The following is a 10,908-nucleotide window of genomic DNA, read 5'->3' as shown; positions in this document are numbered from 1 at the left end:
CTCTCTGGTTTCCTTTTAATCGATTAGCAATAGTAAAAGGAGAATGACGAACCGTTCCATCGGCACAAGTTAAAGTTAAAATTAATTCGGACCCTTCTAATACCAGCTTTCTCAGTTGCGTATATCAGCAGTTGGAAAAAAAGAAGTAGACACTCTTTATCTGGAGCTGATTCGTGAATACTGATACAACGTTAAAATAAACTTCTTATCAAGCATTGTTTTGAAATTTGAGTATTTCGCTATAAATATTATGCTTTGATTTTGAATTAAGAAGTAAAGTGAACGTCTCGACGGAACTACGTAAATCTATAAAACGTTACACGACACGTTATTCTTCAATTCGAACGAATGTACTTAATATCAATTTGTTTACAAAGTACGTAACGACGCTATTCTTGTCCATATCAGTTACAATTTACGAACAGTAATTAGTTCACACTTAATGTTCACGATTGCAAGACACTTTCATATATATTATATATCTCCCTTCCTTTTCTTTACATCGAGGAGTTAATTGCGGACATGTGTAAAGTGCAAACTGGTAAATATACACAAATCAAATATGTTTATTGTACAGTTTCTAGTACTTACATTGACAACCGAAAAGCTCGTTCGAAGAACCTTAAATGGGAACTGAATCTGTTTTAGAATGAATCTGCTTCTTATACCCGCGACTGGTTGTTTTACAATCGTTACAAATATACATATATATACAAACTGAAGAATCGTTTTCCAATGAATTTTCGTGGTGCTCGATCCTCCCACTTATTGACAACGGGTATCCACTGGCCCGTCGCGCGAATAAGAAATGTTGTGGATGGCGAAACAAAAACACTTAATTGTTTTTTTTGTGCGGTCGTGTACTTGTCTCACGTGAATTTTTTTGTTTTATACATAATAAGTTGTTTTTTTTTTTTAATGAGACCTGTAAATATGACGTATGGTCACAGTTTATTACGCGAACCTAAGCACACGCTTAGAGGCTGTAGACTCTTCTGTAAGAAGCACTAGGCCTGGCTAGAGTTTCTTAGCCTATTTGCGAAATAAATTTTCTCCTATTACATGGGGTGTGTGTTTTCCAGACAAACGCGTGGAATGGACTATTTCATGTTAAAATCTTAATATTTTTTTAACATACATGTGGTCATACAATATTATGCCACAACTTTATCGTCAATTACATATATGCCGTCATTTAAAGAAAGTTCTATCTTCCTTCAATCCATTTTTCTTTTAAAATCTTACTTACATATATTCCTATTTCACGGACATATATTCCCTATTCACCCACCTGCGTTCGATACTGTTGCGTCTCGTATGTATTTATACACAAGCCAGCAGCACAAAGAGGTATGTCAATGTCCACCACATTTTTCGAAACACATATTTCTTCGTTTTACGTTCACTCACTTAAAAGAGAATGGTCCTTTATCTGTTGCGAAATAGTTGAGACAGTGCGACCTCCCGATCGAAACCTTCCCGTACGTAGGAGAGCCAGAAATGGTAGCAACAATTGAAAAACCACGAAATTTGTTCGGTCCTCTTCCGTTTTGCCTACTATGACAATCTCTGCCGCTTCGGCGAAGGTGTCACTTCTGTGTCCTCATCTTCCTCGTCCGAGTCGCCTTCATAATCCACCAAACCCTGCAAATTAAACTATTGTACTGTGTTTTCGATCTAAGATCTTCACGCTACACGTCGACGAAAGAAAAAATTTACCTTCTTGAATAATCCGCTACCACTTTTTTCTACAGTACCAATTGGTGAATTCGGACTGATTTCCGAGGTAATCGGAGATTCGTTCGTCGACGTCGTCGTCGTCGACGTAGTAGTAGTGGTACTATTGATTTGCGATTGTTGCGAGGTAATGTTATTGTTAGCAGTATTATTGTTCAGCACGGACTGCTGCTGCTGCTGCTGCTGATGGTGGATTTTAGAATCTGCAAAAGCAGGATTAAGTGCAGAATTTGAAGTTGACGACGATTTTTTAGCAGAAGCCGGAGGAACAAGATCTGCTGCCGCTGCGGGTACGACCGCCTCACCCTCATCAAAGTCTTCCTCTTCGTTGAACCACATTTCCTCCTCTTCATCTAGCTGTCTCTGGTCCCTTCTGTATCGACTATTCCTCAATATGGATGGAACGCTGCGGGAACACGATTGAAATTATATGTCGAACGATTAGTTTTAAGAAATGAATCGTTCAGACAATTACACTGTGCAACACAAAATTTATTTACAGTATCCACTACATGATTTTTATTGAGTATCTGGCAGCAGAGATGCTCTATCGCATGCCGTTGCGAAGAATAGCGGTCTTTTGTATGATTTTGAAGAAATTATATATTACATGAAAACTAAGAGCGCAAAGAAGTTCGTTTTAATCAAAAGATAGAGAAAATTTTCACAATATAGTGAGGGTGTCTCGCGACACGACTTTGAATAACTCGCAAGGTATTTGTTGTACAATGAAAATGTTTAAACAAATGTTGCATTCCCTGCAACATTATGCATCGTAAACGTGCACTGCTGTGACTTGTTTTTTGTTTCCTTGCTTCTATATCAAGAATTTCAATAAAACACCAAATTCTGAGTAAAGAGGTTTTGAATCAGTGAGGGCTTAAAATATATAATTACTGAAATATTCTCAAATTAATAATCTTCGGTTATCATCAAACAATGCGAAGATATTTTTAATGTATAGCAGAAACATAAATATTTTTTGTATTACTATATATTCTATTTAATTAATATTCCCTTCATGAAACGTGAATACGTCTTTGGTTTTTATAATTTTGTTTAATGATTGATAAAAAAAAGTAACAGAAAAAAAATATGAATATCATTCTCATAAAAAGTAAATAACTATTAAGAGATACCACAAATATATCGGTTACGCACACATTATTGATAAATATTTTCGTAAATTGCTGAGATACCAACGCAAACAAGTAGTCATTTTGAATGGTTTCATTATCAGAAATGTCTGTAGAATTCAATACTGTGTAGCAAATTCCTGCTGGATAAAAGGATTTTTATATAAATACAAAAATAGTACATGTGAGGTACTCAGTTCTCTTTCAAATTTTAACAAGAATGTCAACCTATGTGTAGCAGCTGCAGTGTACTAAATTCAATATCGCATATCATCACCGCCAGCGTGAAATTCCAAAATGAAAGGAGACTAATCATGTAAATAATAACTTTAGAAGAATCATTAAATCTGAGAACTTATGTATCAAGATGTTAAAATTCCTAAAACGCATCGGATATCAACTGTTATAAGAACCAAACTTGATTTTTTTATTTAACTTTGTTAAGCAATGGATGATGCTTAACTTATACTCTATGTAATTCATAATCATTTTGGTTGGTAATGACTGCTATAATGGATGCAATCTTAAAAATGCAATTATTATTATTATCATTTAGAACTAGCAGAAAGTACGAAAACAGAAAATGGTTTACATGGATACATTTACAAGAGATTACATTTATAAGAGAACTGAATGTGTAAAGAATCTAAACACTGCATGCAATGTACAAAAATGTAGGAAATATCAAAAACAGAGTGGATATTGCAATATTTAAATAATAACTGTTATTTGAAATGTAACTAACTAACTAAGTACAATTTGTAACTGTTATTTGAAAAATATTTTTTAAGCTGGTACCACAAATATTTTATGTTGCATAAAAATCCACAGTCTGTACATGGACATATTGTGAAAAGTATCCTCTGCCTTTTGCTTAAAAAATAAACTTTCTTGTAGTTTTTATATAGTTCATAGCTCATAGTTTTTATATAATATATATCATTCCTCTTGGAAGGCAACCATTTTTACAAAAACTAGTATTTGTCGGAAACGGTACGCAATTTTACTTTCGGATTCGTTTTTAGCATGAGAAACTCTATAAGAATCATCTAATGCAGAATGTATAATGGGAATGATGCAATTTTAAAGGAGATCAATGATGATCAAGGGATTTATAGCCAAATATGCATCGGTGATTGATCGGCATAATCAACATCACGATCCCATTGGTTAATAAATAATTTATTAATAACATTAATAATTAATTGTCTATTGACATAAAGCTATATCATGTAGAAAGGAAGAAGTTATATAAAATAAATGTACGGGAAAAGATACACTAAAATTATTTAATATATTTTAGAAACAAGTAATATTTTTTTAAAATATATAAATCTTTATGCAATAAGTGCAATATAAGAAAGTAAAACACAATAAATCATGAGTTTGTTTCATTATGATTTTCTTTCTGAGACCTTTCTATATTTGTAAAATATTAAAAATAATAATAGTACAAAAAATAATAACACATAAATCTAATAAGCCATTTTTTGTAAAACTTTTGTTTATCTTTAAGTTATTTATATGCAACTATTTGTATTATGGTTCTATTGTATGCTGTATAGCGTAAAGAAAAATGTAAGAAGGTTGATAAAGAACATCATTTTTAAAAAGGGTCGGATACAAGAAAAGGATTGGATGCTCTATAAGAATAATGTAATGGATATTGCGATATAAAAGACTTTTTGTTGGACTATTATATACCTGTCAAGAGCTGCTCTATCCCGATCTTTCAACTTGTCTTGGTGCTGTTCATACCTTAATCTCAATGCCTTAAACGTTTGTACATAATCGGTCGCTTCCAGTTCTTTGGAGAAATTTTCAACAACGTGCGAACATAACGACTTGATATCCTCCTGCAAGGACACACGCGATATTAGTGGAAACTATCGCTGGAAGAATTGTATTAAATTCAAATACTTACCAGTTTAATAAACTCGAACATCTCGAGAATAGCGGAATCCAACAAATTGTATCTACCATTGTTTCTGACGAACGCGTCGAATACAGGCGCAAACAAGTTTCCCTTAATGATATACCTATTGTAGAATTCGTCCTTCAGCGCCACGATCTTTCTCATAAACCTTAACGCGCACAGTACCAAAAATGTGTGCGTCGACTTCATTAAAACCAATATTCGTTTAAGTAGATCTTTGTTCAGTATGCAATTCTTGATGTGGTACGTATGATGCTCGACACAGAACGATAGTAACTCTAAAATCAATCCTAGAAGCTGCACGGTTCTATAATCCTCCCTCGCCGGTCGATCCCCGATCGTGTTCGCTAACAGCGGCGCGATTAGCGTCCCGATACTATTCTTGTAGAAATAGTTTAAGAAATCAGTCTTTTCTGACTTGTTAACGGAAGCCAACATGTTCTCCGGATCTAGGAGCAGACGTAAGACGCCAGCCAACTGTACGGCTCCGCCCAATTCTGGGTCGCTGTCGCCGACCAGTTGAGCAACTATCACGTTTATTAACATTTGGTCCTGTTCTGTATTGTTTATTTGTTGCAATGTATAATCCCGAACGACGCTCGGAGAATATTCGACTATATACGTCAGTATGTCTATGCTGGCCGTTTTTGTTTGGGCCTCGTTCATCGCCAAAGTAATTTCTAACGCGGGCAGAATACCAAGCGCTGTTAGAGTTTTATAAAATGCCTCCTTCCCTTGTGGCTGAAGATTTTGCGAAAAGTTACAAAACTCTTTTAAGAAAAGAACGAGATCGCGTCTCTTGCTGTCCGACGTCGCCTCGTCGGTCAACTGGCGGAACAGTTCGTTAAGGAATTTCTCGTCATCTTGTATCAAGGTTACTATTTCCACCTTATTAAAAAATATAAAGCTACTCAGAGTGTTCAACATGTTATCCTCGAACACGCTCGGCGTCGGCAAGACCACGTCCTGAATGTACTGAACCCGATACGTCTGATGAATTTTAGCTAACAACTCGGCGTTCGTTATAGGAATCGGTTGCTTAAATCTGGCTAATTGTCGAAGGTATTCTCTGTGCCTCTTCGGCTGAGGTAACGTCGGCTCGTACTCCAAACAACCAACAACTTCGAAAATCGTGTCCTCGCTAAACATAACTTCGAACAACGTGTTTTTATTAAGTAGGAAAATATTCTTAAATATGTCATACAGGTGGTGTAGTCCCTCGATGTTCTCTAAATCCTCGCAAGTGTGAAACAAATTCAACAGCTTCTTAATGTACCCTTCTGTTTCTAAAGCCAACGCCAATTTATCCTTCCTTATTTGAGAGGATAAACAATTTCCTATTAGTTCGTTGATGTCTTCCAATCTGCTCAATTCGCAAGGAGGTAATTCAATCGGCGGGGCGGCATCGGACATGTCATCGAATCGTTCATCTTCCGATTCTTCAACGATTTCCTGGGTGATTTCAACGGATGGATCTTTTCCTTGAACTTGGCATATCTTCTCCCAAATCTCATCACAGCCAGCCTTCTCTTGAAAACTTAAGGCTAAGTCAAAGTTCTCGCCTTCTGACCATACTATTAAAGTATCCTGAAATGAAAAAAAAAACAAATATTTCGTAAGCTCCATGATGCTTATATGGCTAGGATAATTATGTGACTTTTCTAACATTTGTCATTAAATTTTTGACGTTTTTGCTTTGTTGTATCCATAACTAGGTAAAAATAATGCAAAATGTATATTTACGCTGTTCGATTCTATATCTTTACTTCTGAGAGAATCGAGATAAGATTTCTTAATGTTTAATTTAATACATTCCAGAATGCTCTCCATGTGTTACTCTGAACAATCTTTGATCCAAAATTGCTTAAAATCCAAAGCTAAATAACTACGATTTTTGCACCACGCAACACTTATTTTATTAAATATCGGCAGAATCTCATACAATAATGACCAGTGCGCCTTAGTTTAAACTAAACATTAAAACGAATTTTGTCTTGATTCTCTGAGAAATAAAAACGTAGAATCGTATTGTGTGAACCCATATTTTTGGCCAATTTAGTAGATAACATAAACATTCTGCTTTATCGCACTGTCATCGGAGTCTATCCTTTTATTATTTAAAAAATGACATTGTCAGTTACCTGTTGCTTCTGATACGCTGTATCAGGTTGTATTCTACTTTCTAACAGAACAGAGCCATCGCTCTCTGCTCTGACCAAAAGCGATATTCCTTTCAGTCTATCTACATACGAAGAAGAGACGTGTCCTGTGCCACGATCGTCCCACTGTCTGTCAACATTGAGTGCATATAACTTCACTCTTCTTCGTGTGTCCGTCATGTTGCAAATGATAGCTTGTACAGACTGTCGTATAATATCACCAACTACCTCGCATCCCTTTTCCGTTTACACTTACCAACTCTTTGGTTCTTTAAATATACTTATCAAGGATTCTCAACTTTTCGATATATCGAATGCATAAAAACCTGCACGTATCGGTCTGTCAGTTACCTCTTTGACACCCATTAAGATTTCTTATTAACTGTACAATATGAAAACACTGTTTTGAGTATACAAGGTCCTCTCAACGTTTCAATCCATGCATATATACCACGTTCTTCTTTGCTCAATTGTGGATCCAGAAATTCATATTTTTATTCATTTCCATAAACGACTATCTCGAAATATTGGAGACTTCACGTGTGTGTCCTTTCTCAGGCTCCCCCACACTAATTGTATAATACCTCGTTCGACGAACTTACATACACGATATCGTATGTTCTCACTAAAATCGTCTGGATGTAACATCAGCTCGCGCGATCATCTGTCACGCAGCTCGCATGCCTCCGAGTTTTGGTTGACGGAACGACGATTGTTTACCGTAATAGATGTTTATGCGCTGGTTGTTGCATAAGCCTTGATTCTTGCGCCAAGAAAACCTCTCAGGACGCGCGGGAAAAGTTTACGCTGTGCACGTTCCCGCGATCACGTGTCGCTTAGATACGACGAAGCGAAATCTGGGTATCACGGCGAGTATTGCGGACGCGCCGGACTCGTTCTCGTGAAAGGTCGGGTGAAAATTTTGTTGCTGGGAAGACGGGCACTCTGCGTGCTCTCTCTCACCGCTGTGTACGATTCCCGCGACGAAGGGAACAGATATTCAATTCAATCCTCTTACGATAGATCAGCCCGTAAGTGCACGGCTACTTTAATCGATCCCACGCGACACACCGATCGCCGATCATCGCAATCTTTCCGTTCTTACCAGCCAGAATCAGCCTAAAATTGACATAGACACTGAGCAGCCACAACACTACACTCCGCCATGTTAGATCACAACAACGCGCTACGGGGTTCGCCTCGTGTATCTCAAGGAGTTGAGCGGGCTGTACGATTTTTACTCATCCTTCGATTTAAGACCACTCGATCGTCCACAAGAAATCGTCGAATTAATTTCAAACATGCAATTGTTGCACGTCGAATACAAGACAGTTTGTTGAATTTCCTACTCTTTGAACGTTCGAAATAAATATATCAATCGATAGGATGATATTCAATTCCTCGTAAGGTAATCTTTAACACTAAACCTAGCTACCATATACGGTCCAAGTGACCCTTTTTAAAGGCATCTATGAAAAATAAGAACACGAAAGTTGTTTTCTCATATAATGTTGAAGTTCTAATTATTATATAAGCTGGTATCGAACTATAAAGTACCAGTTGCAGTCAATTTTAAAAGATATAAGTATATTTTATTAGCCTGCAAAAATTGTCGATAGGTTTAGTATTAACATTAACTCCTTGGTGGTATTAATGATAATCAAAACTTGTTGAATTAGGGTCAGAATTTTAGATTCCATCTCTATCATTATTTCACGCTTTATATATACATATCTACATTCTATTTATCATCGTACCGAGCTTGCGCCTTACAGTACTCAAGTATGAGGTTATAATCTATCAGCAGATCGATAATATGTAGCGAATGATTATTCATTTATCATACTTCACTGTTTGTGTTCAGGAATACTATTTGTAGAATCGTAAACAATTAGTTTGGGAGGAAGGTTCTCATTAATACAGAAACTCACTGATCCCTCTACAGTACTGTAAACAATTTAAATATAAATATCTTATTGTTTATTTTAAAAGTGTTTCCTTTCTCTCGTAAGCTGCAGCTACTTGATCCTTACAAATAGCATAATTTATTTTGTACTCGCACATACTCCACCTCTGATCTCACCTGATGCACGTATTATATTTATTATTCAAAGTTATTACAAATAATTTTGTACACACTTATACGTAAGTATATTCGAATTTATATGATGAAAACAAAAAGCTTATTAAATAGACAAATAAATTTATTATGTATAATGATAGTTATCTAAAACAATTATCTTACAGTCATGTTATAATAGTAACTGGCATTACCATTCCCGTGTACAGACACAAGCATTCCTAATAATATATATAATATAATTAATGAAATCTGTACATTAGTCAGTATGTATTACAAACAAGACTGACGGTGTGTGTTTCGTAATGTTAATCCTATGAGACAGATACAAAAAAAGGGGCAAACTAAAAATCACTTTTTATGTAAACAAGTATGGAAACAATTTAATTGATACAAAAGTCACTTTGTGAAACAGTGGAGACCATTTTATAAAGAATATATATATATACACAATTAAAATAGCTAAGGAACAAAAAACTAGTACGATTTTCATTATCATTCGTCTTTGAAGAAAAAGAAGATAAATCAGATTAATAGTATCGTCTTATGTAAATGATTAATTGATATATTTGCGATTATTCATATTGTAATATCGACTTCGAATTTTCCAAGCTCTTACATACTATTCTCAATGAATCAATCGTATCTGCAACCAGGCCCCATTATTAATCAAGATACAAGTATATTACACAAAATTATCACATCGTTTAACGAACATTTATTCTGCTGTAAGTTGAGCCGAGAACTTTTGTAACCTACGCCTTCGCAACATTTCCTGCTCGTTCGACGACTCTGCGTCGCTTCTGCTCGGCGACGACTCCGGCATAACGTCGTTACTGTTTGTGCCTGACAATGAATTCGCATTATCACTGGAAGAATTTACAATAGGAACGTTCGTCTCGGGCTTCAATTCTTGCGGCTGTTCGTCGTCAGCTTTTGTGTTCGGACTCTTCGAAGTTCCTTGCTTCGCCATTGTATCCGTATTCGCATTCGCATTGCTTGACGCAGTCGGTACTGGAATGCTGTTAGAACAAATTTCATATTAACGCTCGTTGTTTATTTTCAAAAATCTCTTACGTACTTAGCAGTAGCAGCTGCTGTTTGATACTGGTTCATCATAGCATTGGCCGCGTCCAATAGAAGCTGGACTCTCTGCAACGTTTGTATCCTGGCTTCGACGGCCTGTCGTAGATTGCCCTCCATCGCTCTCAACTCCTCTTCGCTCAATTCCGTAAGATTCGGCGGTGGGGTAGGGATTGGAGGTAACGGCACCATAGTCGGGAATGGTGGTGGAAACAACGGTACTCCGCTAGCCGCCAAATTTTGGAATGACGTCGACGGTCCGTTCGAAGCACCATTTTGACTTTGATGCTGCTGCTGCGTCGTGGTATCTGTGGTCTGCTGCTGTTGCTGCGCCGGCTGCTGTTGCTGCGGTGGCGGTGCTCCCGGTGCTTGGAATCCAGCCCAAAATGCTGGCAGGACTTGAACTTTATTTCGAATGTAAACGTTAATAGAAAAATCAATGTAACAAGTCGAAACGGGCGTACCGATTGGATTAAATCCTGGTGCTGGCGGAGCTTGAGGCACTTGTGGTCCGGCCTGCGGCTGATTTTGTTGCCTGTTCCTGTGATTGCTACTAACAGGTCGCAAGATGTTCAAGCGGCAGGTAGGGCATGTCTGCTGACGTTGGAACCAAGAACGAAGACAGGCAGTATGGAAGATATGATTACATGGTAATTTTTTACTTGCCGCTACCATTTCTTCCCTATGGAAATAATGTGCCTATAATATCCTTCCAATACTCGTACATGGCAATGTGGTACTCAAGGATTGCAGATTTTTTAATTGCCACATTAATAG

At 36.8% G+C, this 10,908-nt stretch overlaps 2 protein-coding genes across 4 annotated transcripts in view; both read right to left on the bottom strand.

The window, feature by feature from the left end:
• Positions 1 to 546: 546 nt before the first annotated feature.
• Positions 547 to 8,273, bottom strand: flfl (serine/threonine-protein phosphatase 4 regulatory subunit 3 flfl). Of its 2 annotated transcripts, XM_018028273.2 has the most exons (6): positions 6,951 to 8,273; positions 4,798 to 6,396; positions 4,578 to 4,729; positions 2,043 to 2,143; positions 1,720 to 1,940; positions 547 to 1,644 (listed from the first exon to the last, which is right to left on the bottom strand). In XM_018028273.2, the coding sequence occupies exons 1-6, from the start codon at positions 7,146 to 7,148 to the stop codon at positions 1,558 to 1,560; spliced, it is 2,358 nt and encodes a 785-aa protein (XP_017883762.1). In that variant the 5' UTR covers positions 7,149 to 8,273; the 3' UTR covers positions 547 to 1,557. The 2 variants fall into 2 exon arrangements, with proteins under 2 accessions (XP_017883762.1, XP_017883760.1); XM_018028271.2 differs by having other exon boundaries at positions 1,720 to 2,143.
• Positions 8,274 to 9,151: 878 nt separating this feature from the next.
• The window catches only part of sip3 (septin interacting protein 3), a 6,001-nt gene continuing 4,244 nt past the window's right edge, over positions 9,152 to 10,908 (bottom strand). The window contains exons 7-9 of one of the 2 annotated variants that reach the window (XM_026815375.1): positions 10,596 to 10,813; positions 10,130 to 10,520; positions 9,152 to 10,070 (exon numbers count right to left, since the gene is read on the bottom strand). In XM_026815375.1, the coding sequence (XP_026671176.1) occupies positions 9,767 to 10,070; positions 10,130 to 10,520; positions 10,596 to 10,813 (913 nt within the window). In that variant the 3' untranslated portion in view covers positions 9,152 to 9,766. Of the gene's footprint in view, positions 10,071 to 10,129; positions 10,536 to 10,595; positions 10,814 to 10,908 lie in introns of both variants that reach the window. The other variant, XM_026815374.1, reaches the window with a different exon arrangement.

The sequence above is a fragment of the Ceratina calcarata genome, unplaced genomic scaffold (assembly GCF_001652005.2).
Source record: "Ceratina calcarata isolate Rehan_Ccalc_2016 unplaced genomic scaffold, ASM165200v1 scaffold445.2, whole genome shotgun sequence".
Classification (NCBI taxonomy): domain Eukaryota; kingdom Metazoa; phylum Arthropoda; class Insecta; order Hymenoptera; family Apidae; genus Ceratina; species Ceratina calcarata.
This window is presented reverse-complemented; position numbering and strand designations above follow the sequence as displayed.

What these genes read in the sequence shown, in the direction of transcription:
- flfl (XM_018028271.2), bottom strand. Translation starts at nt 7,148, where the DNA reads ATGACGGACACACGAAGAAGAGTGAAGTTATATGCACTCAATGTTGAC. An exon ending in TGTTCGAGTTTATTAAACTG is followed by an intron (nt 4,730 to 4,797) that starts GTAAGTATTTGA and finishes GTGTCCTTGCAG; the next exon opens with GAGGATATCAAGTCGTTATG. An exon ending in GTAGCGGATTATTCAAGAAG is followed by an intron (nt 1,645 to 1,719) that starts GTAAATTTTTTC and finishes TTTAATTTGCAG; the next exon opens with GGTTTGGTGGATTATGAAGG.